The 18,449-nt window shown below is 45.3% G+C and overlaps 1 protein-coding gene across 6 annotated transcripts in view; it reads left to right on the forward strand.

Annotated features, from left to right (window-relative positions):
- nek10 (NIMA-related kinase 10) overlaps positions 1–18,449 on the forward strand; it is a 485,577-nt gene that overhangs the window by 165,523 nt on the left and 301,605 nt on the right. For 5 of the 6 annotated variants that reach the window (XM_068059792.1, XM_068059804.1, XM_068059805.1 and 2 more), the window contains 3 exons: positions 12,636–12,715; positions 12,806–12,892; positions 13,700–13,924. In XM_068059792.1, coding sequence (XP_067915893.1) covers positions 12,636–12,715; positions 12,806–12,892; positions 13,700–13,924 — 392 coding nt within the window. The remainder of the gene's footprint in view (positions 1–12,635; positions 12,716–12,805; positions 12,893–13,699; positions 13,925–18,449) is intronic. The other variant, XM_068059810.1, reaches the window with a different exon arrangement.

Genomic DNA, 18,449 nt, shown 5'->3' on the forward strand with positions numbered 1-18,449 from the left:
AAACACCTGGAACCCCCCACCTAACAGGTTGGGGGAGTACCTACATCACAAGGTAGCAATTCAAGAAGACAGCTCACCAACTGTTAGAACCTCAGTGGGACTATTGATGTTAAAACATGACGTATGAACTCCCCAGACCAATTTAAGGAATACACAACATGATTTCACATTTTAAGACTGTTATAACAACTAAATTAAAAATCCCCATTAACTAAATAGTACTTTGTAAGTAGCTTATACTCCAAATTACAGAGAAGGGTATTTTCTTCACTTATTAAAACACTTGAAAACCTCACACCACATTTATACATTACAGAGTCCTCCTTGAAGGAAATTCTTTGGAGCTAAAAGTCCCAAACTCTTCCCAGTTGTGATGGGTTGAATCTCGCAGACCTTTTCAAAGTCAATGTCCTCTTTGCTCACTTCTTCTGAGCACTTTCGACCTGGACTTCCGTGAGTAAGGCGATCTCTGGTGATCCTGTTGGTCTTTTCCTTCTCCATAAGCCTCAACATTCAGGTTCGAGTCTTCACATCCTTTTGCTGTCTCAGTGTTCCGAGAGCATTGTTCCCTCTGCCTCTCCCTTGAGGCTGCCGCCACTGGTCATTGTTTTCTGGTCTTCCTTACAGCCTGCTGATTTCTCAAAGTCGGTAGAATTTATCCAGAATCAGAAAATTAATAGTCTTTTTTTTCAATACGCAGAGCCCACAAATCTGACCTCAGCCGAACCACCCGGGCCTTCCTTTGTTTCCATGTATTAGCAATTGCATTTTCAGAACCTCTGGCTCCTTGTTTATAATCTGAGAGTCTGGGAAAGCGAAACCCATTATCCGTCAGGTGTTATAACCTTACATTCTCTGTTTTTCGAAAGGGTCTTTGATCTGGGCTCCTTGTTTACAAGGCTGTAGCCAGTTAAAAGGCAACATCGTTTTTCAACAAGGTGACACACGGAGCAGCAATCTTGGGAGTGTCAGCAACTGGAAGGACCTGCAAATTTTCTGATACATTTGTGTAGGTCATGCTGGAAGAACTGAGTACCAGGATGGGTACTGAGGACATGAGGCCTCATAAGTGGGTGATGCAGGCTATCTGGAGCAAGGTGGTAAAACCTATAAATGCAACTTCAACAAGCACTACCACTGTGCAGGAAGAGGTTCAATGATCTTGCAAATGTGAACAAGGCAAGATGAGGGCCATGTGCCAAACATATCCTCTGTCATTCATACAGCTTCACTCACCTCTTTAGCTTTCCTACTCTTTCTCTTGGCACCTGGTGGCCAGGGAAACTCACTTCTATAAAGGGCAACCTACCTCACCACTCTAGCTTTATATTACTCAAAACCATTCTCTCTGCCCACTTTGCCTACCACAATAATTTCTGCTAGTCTTCAAATCACTTCAGTTAGAGGGACAAGGCAAAAAGAACCTTCATCTCTCAAGATTGTAGGAACATAGGAAATAGGAGCAGGAGAAGGCCATTCGGTCCCTCGAGCCTGCTGCACCATTCAACTAGATCATGGCTGATCCTCTACTTCAACGTCATTTTTCTGTACTACCCTCATTGACCTGCATGACCTCATAAGAGGCAAGTCTCCATGATACTCAGTCCAGTTGCATATTATTTTTTCCCACCAACCACTGCTACAGAAGGACCATCATCACTGAAAACCCTGAGTCCACCAGACGATGGCGCATTCGACTTAATAGCGAGATGTACAGGAGAGCCTGTGTGAGAGGGCGAGGCTTCGGTGTTGAGCTAGCAAAAGAAGGTTGGTAAGGACTGAGCAAGGTTTCACGTATGTAGTTTCAACTTCACATACTTTCTCATAGTATTGCCATATACTCACACACTGTTTCAAAGTGCACTGCAGCAACTCACCAAGGCTCCTTCGACACACCTTACAAACCCGTGACCTCTACCACCTAAAAAGTGTAAATGTCACTGTGTACACCGCAAAAGATGGTCTTCTGGCTTTCACATCATAGTGGGTGCCTTAGAGGAAGAGACCAGCCAGTCTGATCACCATCACAGTACTTCCAGATCCACAACTGCTGTAATATCTTCACCCTGTCCTGGCATCTTAACCTGCACAAGCACATGTGCACTCACTGATGGCAAATTATTTAGATAGTCAGAAGGATTGTCTCTGGGTGAGGCAATGAGTGTTAGTGAGAAGGAAGACATTGGAGTGGAAGAGAGGGAGAGTGCCGGTCCTCCAATAATGGGAGAGAAACAACTTCCCTCTGCTTAGTAGGAACCTATGAACCCATAATCTTAGGGGTCTGGTTTTCAAAAGAATAATGATTCTAGAGCATTGATTTTGTGCAGACGACAGAGCTAGTCTCCGTGCAAATGGTTGAGATGGTGGATAAGTGGGAGGAGTTCATTACTCGCATCTGAAATGCATTCAGGAAGTTTCTCATGATCTGCAGAGGCCCCTGGGGAATGATAGCCCAGGATATTGCTGCAACATCATGACATCAGGAAGAACGTCTAAGGGCATGACTGGCATCCAGAATAGAAACTAAAACTACTTCAATAGATGCTTTAAACATCTTAAACAGGACACTTTTATCGGGCTTCTAAGACCCAATTGGGCCTATTTACTTTTGTTGACACTGACCAGCAGTATCTCAGAAACTGTACCCAGCACCAATGGTTGCAAGCAATGGGTGCAGATATCACTGACTCTTTACAGAGTGACAATGACCCTCATCTTTGGCCTCCTTATCTCGAGAGACAATGGATAAGCACCTGGAGGTGGTAAGTGGTTTGTGAAGCAGCGCCTGGAGTGGCTATAAAGGCCAATTCTAGAGTGACAGACTCTTCCACAGGTGCTGCAGAGAAATTTGTTTGTCGGGGCTGTTACACAGTTGGCTCTCCCCTCTGCCAACTACTAAGTCTCTTCGACTCGCCACACTTTAGCCCTGTCTTTATGGCTGCCCGCCAGCTCTGGCGATCGCTGGCAACTGACTCCCATGACTTGTGATCAATGTCACAGGATTTCATGTCGCGTTTGCAGACGTCTTTAAAGCGGAGACATGGTAGGTCTGATACCAGTGGCGAGCTCGCTGTACAATGACCCTACATCCTTAATATCCCCTCAGATACTTTATAGAATCATAGAATCTGATAATAGAATCTTAGAATGGCCACCTTTTGTGCTGTAACCACTCGGCCCATAAAGCCTGTGCTAGCTGTCTGCAAGAGCAATTTAGCTAGTCCACTCTGCCACCCTTTGCCAGTAGTCCTGCATTTTTTCCCCTTTAGGTGCTGATTTAACTCCTTTTGAAAGCCACAATTGAATCTACCTCCACAACCCTTTCAGGTAGTGCATTCCAGATCCTAACTACTAACTGCGTAATAAAGCTTTTCCTCATTTCACCTTTGATTCTTTTGACAATCACTTTAAAATCTGTGTCATCTGGTTCTGAAACCCTCCCAACAATGGGTAGAGTTTTTTCTATCTACTAGGCCCCTCATGATTTTGAATACCTAAATCAAATCTCCTCTCAACATTCTCTTTCAGGAGAACAATGCTAGCTTCTCCAATCTATCCACAGAAGTGCAGTCCTTCATCCCAGGAAACACAATCGTAATTTTTTTCTGCGCCACTCTTAAAGCCTTTGCAAACTTCCTAATGTGCGGAGTGCAGAATTGGACACAGTGCTCCAGATGAGGCCGAGCCAGTTTTTTAAATAAAGGTTCAGCGTAACTTCCTTGCTTTTGTACTCAATGCCTCTATTTATAAAGCCCAGGATCCCGTATCCCTTTCAACCACTTTCTCAACCTACCCTACCACATCCAACCATTTGTGCACATATACCCCCAAGTCTCTTGGTTCCTGCACCCCCTTTAGAATTGTACCTTTTTGTTTATATTCTTCTTGTTTTCCTACCAAAATGGGTGTTGCGAGGAAATCAGGATGTCCATGGCCACACCATCTGCAGCTTTCACTTCATGCCATTTCTCAGGATGAGGGTGAGGAAGGAGTTGAGAAGGGGCTTAAGGCAGTAACTTACCATCATGTTCGATGGCCTCGGTGATGCCGGATGGCACGGGCTCTGCTGCAGTCGGCCCCGTGATTCGGAGTACCGCCTCCCAAATCTGTGTCCATCTTACCCGGAACTCCATGTTTGAACCCTTCTAACCAGGTTCCCACCCCTGCTACAATACTGAAACTGCTCTTATCAAATGACATCCTATGTGACTGTGACAAAGGTAAACCATCCCTCCTTATCCTTCTTGACCTGTCTGCGATATTTGACAAGGTTGACCACACCATCCTCCTGTAACGCCTCTCCACTGTCATCCAGCTGGGTGGGACTGCACTCGCCTGGTTCCATTCTTATCTATCTAATTGTAGCTAGAGTATCCCTTGCAGTGGCTTGTCTTCCCACTCCCTCACTATTACCTTTGCTGTTCCCCAATCCTATTTCTCATCTATATGTTGCCCCTCGATGATATCTGAAATCAGAGCATTACTTTTCATATGTACACTGACAACACCAATCTGCCTCACCACCACCTGTCTTGGCTCCTCCACTGTTGCTAAATTATCAGACCTCTTGTCCGATATCCAGTACTGGATGAACAGAAATTTCCTCCAACTAAATAATGAGAAGACTAAAGCCATTGTTTTCAGTCCCTGCTACAATCTCTGTTTCCTAGCTATTGACTCCATCTCTCTCCCTGGCAACTGTCTGAGGTTGAACAAGACTGTCCACAACCTTGGTTCATATTTGACCTCAAGATGAGCTGCCAACTACACATTCGCACCATTACTAAGACTGCCTATTTCCACCTCTGTAACAGAAACCCAACTTTGCCTCAGCTCATCTGCTAAAACTCTCATTCATACCTTGTTACCTCTAGACTTGGTTATTCCAATGCATTACTGGCTGGCCTACTATATTCTACCCTCTGTAAACTTGAGGGCATCCAACATTCTGCTGCCTGTGTCTTTACTTGCGCCAAGTCCTGTTCACCTATCACTCCTGTTCTCACTGACTTACATTAGCTCCCAATCTTTGTTTTCAAATCCCTCCATAGACTCACCCTCCCTATCTCTGCAATGTCCTCCAGCCCCACTGTCCTCCGAGATATCTACACTCATCTAATTCTGGCATCTTGAGCATCCAGAATTTTAGTTGATCCAGCATTGATGGCTGTGCCTTCAGCTGCCAAGACCCTAAGCACAGGAATTCCCTCCCTAATCCTCTCAGCCTTTCTACCTCTCATTCGTTTTTTAAGGTACTCCTTAAAACCTACCTCTTTTTCCAACCTTTTGGCCATCTGCCTAGTATCACCTTATATGGCTCGGTGTCTAATTTTGCTTTATAACACTCCTGTGAAGCAACTTGGGATGTTTTATTACGTCAAAGACACAGTTTAAATACAAGTTGTTGGTCCTAATTTTTATAAAGTCCCACAAACCCAATGCAGGCATCTCTGTGAAAATTAATTGGCTCTCCATGCTCCACTGAATTCATTTCAAGATCTCTTTAGCCTTCAAATCTCTCTTCTGCTGTTGGTTGTCTCTGCTTATATCTTCTGCTCCTCTGAGATCAGTTTACTTCGATTCCCGCTTATTTAATTCCACCATGGGTGTGTTCTTCTGCTGCTATGTCCTGTCCTCTCAAACTACTCTCCCTAAGTGGCCTTGCCACTGTAAGAGATTCAGAAGGAGACAGAACCAATAAGGTACATAGTGAGTATATTTTTATTAATAGCAGATTTAAAAGAACACACTACAGTCACAGAGTTAACTGGCTGGCTCACAAGCAAAACACAATTCTTATGCTCAAGAATCACCTAGTACTTCAACAAAATAAAGCAATTAATACAACAGACAGTATATTTTCTGGTCCTGCTGGGAAAGGTGTTGATGTCTGGACTTTTCCTTCTCTGCCTCAACATTTGGAACAACTTCTGCTGTTTTATACCATGCCATATCTTTTTTTTTCCTTTGAGTTTAGCTATTGTGAGAGATAGATAGCTGGTAGGTCCAATCAAGGCAGTGCCTTCTCCAATAAGTAATATATCAAAATAAGCAAGTGCAGATGTTCTAAGCTATATCTTACACCATCTCTCCTTTTCCTTTTGAAAACTTCTTAAAACTTCTTTTTTCATCTTTGCCTTTGATCTACCCTAAGCCTTCTATTTCCCTTTTATCTTTCCTGGTTGGTGACCTTTTTTTTCTGTCCTTTAAAATGCTCAGATATGTCTTGCTGCATGTGGGGAGCACAGTAGAATTCTGTACTGTTGTTTGTAGTTAGAATTACATAAATCTAAGTTTCCCTTACAGTATGCTGCTGAACACTTCTGCAATTAGAGACTGCCATTGTTTTAAAGTCTGAAGAAGGATGTTTGTTTCCATTAGCTAATACTTCCTGGAGATTTGGGATGGAAGCAGAAATAACATCTAACCCACAATAACTGCTGAATTTAGTGACCCTGTTGCAGGTTCCGGCGGCAGACCCGGAAGCGGGTGCTGTCATCTCTGACGTATATAGCTGGCTGACTGCGATCATGAGGTGGATGGCTAATTACCATAATGGAGGCATGGGGCCCTTGCAATTAGCGACGGGGTGGGCTCCAAGGCGCTGATTGCAGTGTCAGATGACTAACACAGGTGCTGTCTCTATATTTAAAGCACCGCCAGCCATGCATATATTGCTGCCTTTCAGTGAGGTAGTGAACCTGGAGTCTGCTGGACCCTGCTGAAGAGAAGTTCAAGCTCAAGCTCCTGGAGCACTCCCCCGCAGCCCCCCAACTCCTCACCTTGTGCAAGGACTTAAGACAGTCGGGATGGAGTGGGAGCGACCTGGCACCATGGCTGAGGCAAGACACGGGGTGGCACCATGGTTTAGCGATGCCACCCTGGAGATTCTCCTCCAGGCTGAAAGAAAGGCGGGAGGCCCTCTTTCCAAGGGACGGCAAGAAGAGAATTTCCTGCCTGACCAAGAAAGCCTGAATGGAAATCACAGAGGAGGTAAGCAGCCGTGGGGTCACTCCACCCAGCTGGGTCCAGTGTCGGAAGAGAGTTAATGAATTACTTTGTTTTGCCAAGGTGTCCTCCATACCTCTTTGGGTCTTGCATGTGGCTATGTGGAAGGGAGTGTGAAATGGGGAGGGAGTGACCACAAAGGCACTGGCAATGGGGTTAAACATCACCACATCCTGCCAGATGCATGGCTACATCTCGGTGACAGGCCACCTTCTTTCATAGCCATTACGTTCCCTGAGAGCGGACATGGGGAAGAGCCCTGTGGGAAGCCCCATCAGGAGACGAGGAGCTGTTACTGGCATAACTGTTCTTTTTCTCTTCCTGTGAAGTCTTGCTGTGTGCCTATTTCCACTTGCAGGACAAATGGGATCATAACAAGAGGGAGACCTCGAGGAGTGGCGGGGGAATCCCAGATCTTTGCCTCTGTTGATGGCTGAGGAGGAGGCACTGAGGCTAGCAGGGGTCCAGGGTGGCTGTTCAATAATGGTTGGTGAGACAGGAGTTTCCGCACAAGAGGATTGTGCACATATGTCCTCCACCACACTTCTGGAGATCCACGTCACGCATGGTTGGCATGAGGCGATCTGAACAACCTAACCCATAAATGTTTGTGTTCTCTCATGCAGGTCATCATCTGCAGGAGGCTTGCATTGATGCTGCAGTAGGGGGACAGCCATCGACCTCTGAGAAGGATTCACCGTCACATCATTCTCCTGCATTCCATTAGCACAGATACTTCCTCCTTGGTGGGTATGCGTTCCAGTTTAGATTCAGGGTCACAAGCTGGTGACGGCACAACACAAACGCCTGAGTTGCTGACAATGGCTGTGACAGCTGAGGTCATTGACAGTTGGAGGACTGCTGAGTCCCAGGCCGATGACGGGCCTCTGGTTTTGACAGCACAGGGCATGCTGGAATTGCAGAGAAGAGGTAAGGCGACATCTGATGGAGCTGCCAGAGGCCATGCGCAGCCATGAGCTGATGATTGATGAGTCCATTCATGCCGTGAGTGCTGCCATGTCACAGGCATGTGAGCGCATGGCTTCCTCCATTGAGAGGTTGGCGACCCTCATGGAGAGCCGGATTCCACAGATGCGTGCAGACCTGCTCACCATCGCCTTGGTTATGCACTCAACTCAGCAGTGGCAAGGTGAGAGAAGGACGAGGCGCCTGGAGTCTTCTTCAGGTCCTTGTTCTTCTCTGGTCAACAGAGAGGTTCAAGTGAGCCTTGAAAGGGAGGAGGAGAGGCTGACCTCCACATCTGGGGGCTCCCCTCAGGGCTCTCTGAATGTGGACAGCGGCTCCTCAGCCCCTCCGCCAGTGAGCCCAGCTGTAGTAGCCATGAGGACTGAGGAGAGTCCTGCACCTGTACAGCAACCCCTTGGCCAGCCAGGGCAGTCCAGGCCCCATCCATCCAGAGGACAGCCACCAAAGTCATTGCAGGCCAAGGGGCTGCCTGCCTCCACCCCAGCTGCTGGTACAGGGGTCACACATTGTAGAAGCACTCGTAAATGTATGAAGAAGAGCACCTAGACGCACTTGGGGATTCACGGGTGTACTATATCCGCCCTTTATATTGTTCTCTGCACTTCTTTCAAAGATAGAGTGCACATTCATTGTTGTGAAATGCTCATTTTTTCATGACTGAATTGTGAGCTGCTGCCATCAGCCTTGCTTCCTCAATGGGCTGTCAGTGTAGGCACAGGCCTTGTTTGGTTAGCGACTCAGATGTGCCTGAGGGCATGGTACGGCTGGGCACGAGGAATGGAATCGAGATAGAAAGGAGGCGACAGGCAGAATACAGTGAGGTGAGTTTTTATTGAGCCCACTTTGAGAGGTCATCATTGTGACAGGAACTGGGTATGTATGAGATTGTCTCTTGCCTCCCTTGTGCGTCTCTCAAAGGCCCAGGTCTCTACTACAAGTGAATCAATATGCAGCGGTGCCTGCACCGAAATATCATCTTCAGCAGCCCAATGACCAGCTCGATGGTTGCTCGGGTGGATGCACGGCAATTGTTGTACCTCTCGGCTGCTGCAGGGAGTAAGTAGCCATGTCTTCAATGGATAGCCATTATCCCTGAGAATCCATCCCTGAAGGCAAGTGGGGTGCTGGGGGTGGGGGTCTGAGAAGCTGTGGCACCTGGGACTGCCTAATTATTTAGGTATCATGGCTGCTTCCCACGAAGCGAGCATGTACCTGCAGGAAGCATTTTCAGTGGTCTTCAGATCAGTTGAATATTGATGGAATGGAAGCCTTTCCTGTTGATGAAGGCAGCTGGTTGTTCTGTGGGAGTCTTGATGGCTGCAAGCATGCAGTTGATGATGCCTTCCACCTGGGGGAATCCAGTGATGGCCTGAACCTGATGTCCCTCTCCACCTGACTGTCAGGGTCAGTCCAGTCGTGCACATAGTCGCTGGCCCTCTTGAACATTGGTCACCTCCTTGATGCAGTGGTGGACTCCTGCCTAGGAGACCCCACACATTCCAGGTGGATCCCTGGAAAGAGCCAGAGGTGTAAAAGTTGAGTGCCACTGTGATCTTCAGGCCCACGGATACAGGGTGTCCACCAAAACCCATAGATCACAACTCCTCCTGTAGCAGGGCGATAAGTCGGTGACGACTTCCCTGGAGAGCCACAGGTCTTCGCTGACTACCACTTGGATATTTGGAGGTAGCTGAAGTGAGTACACTCTCTGGCACAGGTGCACCCTTCTTGAGGCCAGCTGCTGCCGTTCTCCGCTTACAGCTTCAAGGGCGAGTGCAGCTGCATCTTGGCCCTCCCTCCATCTGAGCTGCTGTGGCATGCCATGCGGGCCCACAAAGACAGGGTGTATGAGACCCATGCCAACTGATCAGTAGCCCTCCAGTGCACTGTCTTGCAGAGACGAACTTGGCTTGGCACCTTTCCTTTTGCTACTCCCTTCAGAATATAGCTAATGCCCCTTAGTACCCATCGTTGCAGAGGGCCCGGCACCCGATACTGCGGCCACCCAGCCCTATCACCCGAAAATGAACCCACCCAGCCCTGTCAGCCGATACTATGGCCACCCGGCCCTGTCACCCAAGAATGAACCCTCCCATCCAGAGTGCCCAGCACTACAGGTCAACAATGGCCTCGGCTTCCCCCGCTTCCCATTTCCCTGCTCCCATGGCTGCCGTCCCATGGGGATCAGAAGGCATTTGATGTATTACAAGAATTTAAATTGCTGTCCCACTGCGTTGGGGCAGCAACACTGTCTTGGAGCTTTCCAGCCGCTGACAAAATCCAGAACTGACGTCACAACATCGAGTTTCTGGGTGAGCGCATCTGTTCCTATTCTTCGGCCCCCTGTGCCACCATTCCCAATCCTGCTGGCGTCACAGAGTTCCACCCTAAGTTTCTAAAGTTGGCACAGTATGAATTCACTGTAAAGGAATTCCATTGCCCTTTGTCACTCCAGAGCAGCAGCTCCACTTTAGCACTTCATAAATGGATGTATACAACAGTTTAAAAAAAGCAAAGCCCAGAAAGGTTCTCAGTGGAGAATACTTATAAGTTACAAGACTTCCTGTTTAAATTTATTTGTGCATGCAGAATTGAATGCCATTTTTTCCTTAAACAAATTATTTTGTTTAAAAAATAGAAAATGCACTGAAATAAAGTTAAAGCTTTTAAAATTAAAGATTAGCTTTGCCATTCAGACAAACTTGAAACTGCCAGGTGCTTGATGGAATCTCTTTCCCCTTAATATTAGTAAAGAAAAAGTACAGGAGAAATTAATGAAACTATCAGCTGATATATCCCCTGGACCTGATGGCCTACATCCTAGAGTTCTAAAAGAGATGGCTGCAGAGGTAGAGGATGCATTGGTTGTGATCTTCCAAAATTCCCTAGATTCTGGAACAGTCCCAGTGAAAGATAGCAGATGTAATAGCACTATTCAAGAAAGGAGAGAGCGGGAAAACAGGGAACAGCAGGCAAGTTAGCCTGACATCACTCATCAGGAAAATGCTGGATTAGATTATTAAGGACGTGGTAACAGGGCACTTAGAAAATCAGAATACGATTAGGCAAAGTCAAAATGGTTTTATGAAAGGGAAATCATGTTTGACAAATGAGTTTTTATGAGTATGTAACTAGCAGGATAGATAAAGGGGAATCAATGAATGTAGTATATTTGGATTTTCGAAAATAATTCAAGATGGTGCCACACAAAAGGTTGTTACAGAAGATAAGGGCTCTTGGGGTTGGGGGGTAATATAGTAACATGGATAGAGGATTAGTTAAAGAGCAGAAAACAGAAAGTATGAATAAATGGGGTATTTTCAGGTTGGTAGGCTGTTACTGGTGTTATGCTGTGAGGATCAGTGCTGGGGCTTGTACTGTTTACAATCTGTATTAATGACTTAGATGAGGGGACCGCGTGTAATGTATCCAAGTTTTCTGACGATTCAAAGCTCTGGGGAAAGTAGGCTGTGAGGAGAACACAAAGGGGGAATCTCAAACACAAAAACAGGTAGATTTTGGTAGGGTGGGGAGGTTAAAGTCTTAAAAATCAGAATCCTGACCCAAACCTGCCTCCAACCTGCTCAATTCTAGTTTTATAGGAGACAGGAAGGTAGGTGGATGGCCAACCCACTCTAAGGCACTTTTAAATATTCACTGTTTTTCAGCTTTTTGAATGTAACTGTGGATGGCCAGGTTTCCTGAGGCTTAGGAAACCCAGCAGCCATATCCATGCAAGGGCTGCCAGATAAAAGAGATCAGCTACACCTATTTCCAGCGTGCCTGGAGGACAACCCCCGCAATTGGACATCCCTCCTGACCTTCCCCACGAGGACTCCAATACCCCCACCCAGGCTGCCGATTCACCCCCTATGCTTCTGTTTCCCCCCTCCCAACCCCATGCCTCTGATCCCAACCCCCAAGCAGGCCTCTGATTACCTTCCCAGGCCTCTGATTGCTGCACCAAAAGGCCTCTGATTGCCTGGGCCCAGATCCCCCCCCCCCCCCCCTCCACCGGTCTCCATTGTCCCCTCAGCTCCTGGGCTCTGATCCCCACCCCCCCAGGCCATCAACCCCTCCACATACTCCCCAACCCCAGGCCTCCAATTCCCCCTACCCAGGCCTATGATGAGATGAGGAGAAATTTCTTCACTCAGATGGCTGTGAATCTTTGGAATTCTCTATCCCAGAGGGCTGCAAATGCTCATTTGTTGAGTACATTCAAGGCAGACGCTGATAGATTTTTGGACTCTAAGGGAATTGAGGAATATGGGAATAAGGTGGGAAAGTGGAGTTGAAGTCAAAGATCAGCCATGATCTTGTTGAATGGCAGATCAGTCTCAAAGGGCCATATGGCCTACTGCATCTATTTCTAATGTTGTCATGGCACATGTCCCAAAGTGGATTAATTTGTGCACAGCACTAAAAGTATATATTAATGTATATCATTTGCAACTGTCTCTGCTGAAACAGGAAAATGGTATAAAAGGTATACATTTTTTTCAGGCACAATGTCCAGTTTTGTATTCTTACCAGGGATTATGTTGTGCCAGGTTAGTTTATAAAATAATTATTATGTTAAGTAAGGAAAAACAAAATGATAAACAACGAGACATTCTAACTTGCAATATTTTCTTTAGACCCTGGTAAAGCTACTGGCAGCCAAGGACAATAATGTATTACTGGGTGCTCTCCTTGCTCTTACCAGCTTAGCTGAAAGGTATGCAACTTAATTAAACACCATAAAATATAGTTCTAAATAAATGATTGTAACTGAACAAGCTAATAACATTTAGCTTTTTTTTTTTAGCCCAGAGTGCAGAGTGAGGATAGGTGAGCTCACTATTGTAGAAAATCTGTTAACAATTTTACAAGAATATGACTTGCTGTCAAAAAGGTAAGTTGAGATTTTTTAATCTTTTTTTAAACTTAATTTTTTAAAGCAGTTAAGTTTATGAGGTACTCATTTACACAGCGTTGTTTCATATAAAACTGAACGTAAAGGAGCCAAACTTTTCTGGTCCGCCTCTGCCAGTAGAAGTACAACGGGGGCTACATTCCCTGCCATTGTTTGCATCTCTGACCTTCGTCCATTTCCTGGATGCAAGAGCATTTAAATTTTTGGTCAGGGGCATCACCATCTGTGGTGTAATTTGGACACCCACCTCAGGTGAGGGGAAAGAAAGTCATTGTCGCTCTGTGTGCCGGCTAAAGCTTTTTAAAAGATTAAAAATGCAACCAAGTTTTGAATTTCGTGCTTTCTTGGAAATTAACTATGAAAAAAGTAACCTCTATTTCTGGAACTCTTAATTATGCAGGCATCTTTTGTGCCCAGTGTTTCTAGGATGCAAATTATGCAATTTCTCTCACTTGCATGGTTTCATAATACCACGGCCCATATCAGGCTGAGCATATTATGTGTACCGCTGAGATCAATTGGAAATTGTAACAAGTGAGAAAGGGGAGGAAATGCACCTTGATCTCCAAAATCTTTCTCCTGTCTACAAAGATTGTACTCTGTGGTGATTTGATAGAAAAAAAGGGACTTCTTTGACTAGTAGTGAGTTGTCAGTGATTACAGTAACACTTAATTTGTGATGATCTCAGCTATGTAGGAAAAAGGTGGACAGCTTTGTTGCTGTCCCTTTGTTAGAAGCAAAACGCTGTTTATGATTGGTTTCCTCAATGCTCATGATGTTTACAGAATGACTGCCGAGCTGCTTCGTCTACTCTGTGCAGACGCTCAAGTGAGAGAACAGGTGAAAATCTATGAAGGGATTCCCATTATGCTTAGTTTGCTGCATTCTGACCACCTCAAATTGCTATGGAGTGTTGTTTGGATCCTAGTTCAGCTCTGTGAGGATCCAGATTCCAGCACTGAGATTCGCTTGTGGGGGGGCATCCAACAGCTCCTCCACATTCTACAAGGGTGAGCTTAAAAGAAAATATTAAAAATAGTAAAGGACTATTTAATTTTAACCTTCCATATTAGCTATCTGGCTAATGTGAACTGAAAGCATAATTTAGGAAGATACTTGCATAAAATAAATAAATTGAGGGTTATATGCATGTATGTAGAAATAGGCACTCTGTCCTTGCTAATGGAGAAATTCCAACTTAATTTTTACATTTTCCTTAACCTTGTAAAGTTATGTACTCTATACACTGAGTAATATCTCTTAGTTCTTGTGGTTTTATTTTGTACTGTCAAATTGCTCATTGAAGAAACCCTATGAGGTATTTTGTATAGAATCTCTTTTCAGTAACATGATCCAACATCATTTAAAAAAAACATTTTGATTTTGTTGTACAGTTGAATATGCTTTATCTTTTAAGTCGAATAGTTGGTGTATGCATCAAAAGTTTACAAAAGTAAACAAATTTGGAGCTAGTGAATGTTGTATGAGCTAGGGTGGAAGCTTAGAGCGAGAACAACCAGAGTTGTTATCTCTGGGTTGTTGCCCGTGCCACGTGCTAGCGAAGAGAGGAATAGGGAGAGAGAGGAGTTGAACACGTGGCTGCAGGGATGGTGTAGGAGGGAGGGTTTTGGTTTCCTGGATAATTGGGGCTCTTTCTGGGGTAGGTGGGACCTCTACAAACAGGATGGTCTTCATCTGAACCAGAGGGGTACCAATATCCTGGGGGGGAGATTTGTTAGTGCTCTTCGGGGGGGTTTAAACTAAATCAGCAGGGGAATGGGAACCTAAATTGTAGTTCCAGTGTACAGGCTGTTGAGAGTAGTGAGGTAGGGGATAAGGTTACAGGGACGCAAGAGGGCACTGGCAAGCAAGAACTTGATTTAAAGTGTGTCTACTTCAACGCCAGGAGCATCCGGAATAAGGTGGGTGAGCTTGCAGCATGGGTTGGTACCTGGGATCCTGATGTTGTGGCCATTTCGGAGACATGGGTAGAGCAGGGGCAGGAATGGATGTTGCAGGTTCCGGGATTTAGATGTTTCAGAAAGAACAGAGAAGAGGGTAAAAGAGGGGGGGGGGTGTGGCATTGTTAATCAAGGAAAGTATTACAGCGGCAGAAAGGACGTTTGAGGACTCGTCTACTGAGGTAGTATGGGCCGAGGTTAGAAACAGGAGAGGAGAGGTCACCCTGTTGGGAGTTTTCTATAGACCTCCGAATAGTTCCAGAGATGTAGAGGAAAGGATAGCGAAGATGATTCTCGACAGGAGCGAGAGTAACAGGGTAGTGGTTATGGGGGACTTTAACTTTCCAAATATTGACTGGAAATACTATAGTTCGAGTACTTTAGATGGGTCTGTTTTTGTCCAGTGTGTGCAGGAGGGTTTTCTGACACAGTATGTTGACAGGCCAACCAGGGGCGATGCCACATTGGATTTGGTACTTGGTAATGAACCCGGCCAGGTGTTCGATTTAGATGTAGGTGAGCACTTCGGCGATAGTGATCACAATTCGGTTAGGTTTACCTTAGCGATGGGCAGGGACAGGTATATACCGCAGGGCAAGAATTATAGCTGGGGGAAAGGAAATTATGACGCGATTAGGCAAGATTTAGGATGTGTAGGATGGGGAAGGAAACTGCAGGGGATGGGCACAAACGAAATGTGGAGCTTATTCAAGGAGTAGCTAATGCGTGCCCTTGATAAGTATGTACCTGTCAGGCAGGGAGGAAGTTGTCGAGCAAGGGAGCCGTGGTTTACTAAAGAAGTTGAAGCGCTTGTCAAGAGGAAGAAGGCGGCTTATGTTAGGATGAGACGTGAAGGCTCAGTTAGGGCGCTTGAGAGTTACAAGCTAGCCAGGAAGGATCTAAAGGGAGGGCTAAGAAGAGCAAGGAGAGGACACGAGAAGTCATTGGCGGATAGGATCAAAGAAAACCCTAAGGCTTTCTATAGGTATATCAGGAATAAAAGAATGACTAGAGATAGATTAGGGCCAATCAAGGATAGTAGTGGGAAGTTGTGTGTGGAATCAGAGGAGATAGGGGAAGCGTTAAATGAATATTTTTCGTCAGTATTTACAGTAGAGAAAGAAAATGTTGCCGAGGAGATTACTGAGATACAGCCTACTAGGCTAGATGGGATTGAGATTCACAAGGAGGAGGTGTTAGCAATTTTGGAAAGTGTGAAAATAGATAAGTCCCCTGGGCCAGATGGGATTTATCCTAGGATTCTCTGGGAAGCCAGGGAGGAGATTGCAGAGCCGTTGTTGTTGATCTTTATGTCGTCATTGTCGACAGGAGTAGTGCCGGAAGACTGGAGGATAGCAAATGTTGTCCCCTTGTTCAAGAAGGAGAGTAGAGACAGCCCTGGTAATTATAGACCTGTGAGCCTTACTTCGGTTGTGGGTAAAATGTTGGAAAAGGTTATAAGAGATAGGATTTATAATCATCTTGAAAAGAATAAGTTCATTTGCGATAGTCAGCACGGTTTTGTGAAAGGTAGGTCGTGCCTCACAAACTTTATTGAGTTTTTCGAGAAGGTGACCAAACAGGTGGATGAGGGTAAAGCCATGGATGTGGTGTATATGGATTTCAGTAAGGCGTTTGATAAGGTTCCCCATGGTAGGCTATTGCAGAAAATACGGAAGTATGGGGTTGAAGGTGATTTAGAGCTTTGGATCAGAAATTGGCTAGCTGAAAGAAGACAGAGGGTGGTGGTTGATGGCAAATGTTCATCCTGGAGTTTAGTTACTAGTGGTGTACCGCAAGGTTCTGTTTTGGGACCACTGCTGTTTGTCATTTTTATAAATGACCTGGATGAGGGTGTAGAAGGGTGGGTTAGTAAATTTGCGGATGACACGAAGGTCGGTGGAGTTGTGGATAGTGTCGAAGGGTGTTGTAGGGTACAGAGGGACATAGATAGGCTGCAGAGCTGGGCTGAGAGATGGCAAATGGAGTTTAATGCGGAGAAGTGTGAGGTGATTCACTTTGGAAGGAGTAACAGCAATGCAGAGTACTGGGCTAATGGGAAGATTCTTGGTAGTGTAGATGAGCAGAGAGATCTTGGTGTCCAGGTACATAAATCCCTGAAAGTTGCTACCCAGGTTAATAGGGCTGTTAAGAAGGCATATGGTGTGTTAGCTTTTATTAGTAGGGGGATCGAGTTTCGGAGCCACGAGGTCATGATGCAGCTGTACAAAACTCTGGTGAGGCCGCACCTTGAGTATTGCGTGCAGTTCTGGTCACCGCATTATAGGAAGGATGTGGAAGCTTTGGAAAGGGTGCAGAGGAGATTTACTAGGATGTTGCCTGGTATGGAGGGAAGGTCTTACGAGGAAAGGCTGAGGGACTTGGGGTTGTTTTCGTTAGAGAGAAGGAGGAGGAGAGGTGACTTAATAGAGACATACAAGATAATCAGAGGGTTAGATAGGGTGGATAGTGAGAGTCTTTTTCCTCGGATGATGATGGCAAACACGAGGGGACATAGCTTTAAGTTGAGGGGTGAAAGATATAGGACAGATGTCAGAGGTAGTTTCTTTACGCAGAGAGTAGTAGGGGCGTGGAACGCCCTGCCTGCAACAGTAGTAGACTCGCCAACTTTAAGGGCATTTAAGTGGTCATTGGATAGACATATGGATGAAAATGGAATAGTGTAGGTCAGATGGTTTCACAGGTCGGCGCAACATCGAGGGCCGAAGGGCCTGTACTGCGCTGTAATATTCTAATTCTAATTCTAAAAAAAAAGGTTAGTGTGTAATTTTTGTGTATCAAAGCCAATTACGTAGGTATGAGAAGAGAACTGGCTAAAGTTGATTGGGTAAATAGACTAAAAGGTATGGCGGTAAATAAACAGTGGGAAACATTTAAAGAAACAATTCAAAATGTTCAACAAAAATACATTCCATTGAGAAACAAAAACTCAGCGAGAAAGATCTGTCCGTGGCTTACGAAGGAGGTTAAGAATAGTATTAGATTAAAATAAAAGGCTTATAATGTTGCAAAGAATAGTAGCAAGTCTGAGGATTGGTAATGTTTTAGAAACCAGCAAAGGACCACCAAAATGTTGATTAAAAAGGGAAAAATAGATTATGAGAGTAAATTAGCAAGGAATATAAAAACAGATTGTAAGAGCTTTTACAAGTGCATAAAAAGGAAGGGAGGTGCAAAAGCAAACGTTGGTCCTTAGAAGCAGAGGGAGGAGAAATTGTCATGGAGAATGAAGAAATGGCAGAGACAGTGAACAAATATTTTGTGTCTGTCTTCACAGTAGAAGACACAAGTCACTTACCAGAAACAGAGGGTAACCTAAGGGCTAATAAGAATGAGGAAATTAAGGTAATTAATATCAGCAGATAAAAAGTACTGGAGAAAGGAAGTATTAAGGGGATTAGCATCCTTGAAAGTGGATGAAATATACCCCAGGCTGTTAAAAGAAGCCAGGGAGGAAATAGCAGAAGGTCTGACCATCATTTTCCAATCCTCACTGGATACAGTTGTGGTGCCAGCGGATTGGAGGTCTGCTAATGTTGTACCTTTGTTGAAA

This window comes from Heterodontus francisci, chromosome 2 (genome assembly GCF_036365525.1).
Source record: "Heterodontus francisci isolate sHetFra1 chromosome 2, sHetFra1.hap1, whole genome shotgun sequence".
Classification (NCBI taxonomy): Eukaryota; Metazoa; Chordata; class Chondrichthyes; order Heterodontiformes; family Heterodontidae; genus Heterodontus; species Heterodontus francisci.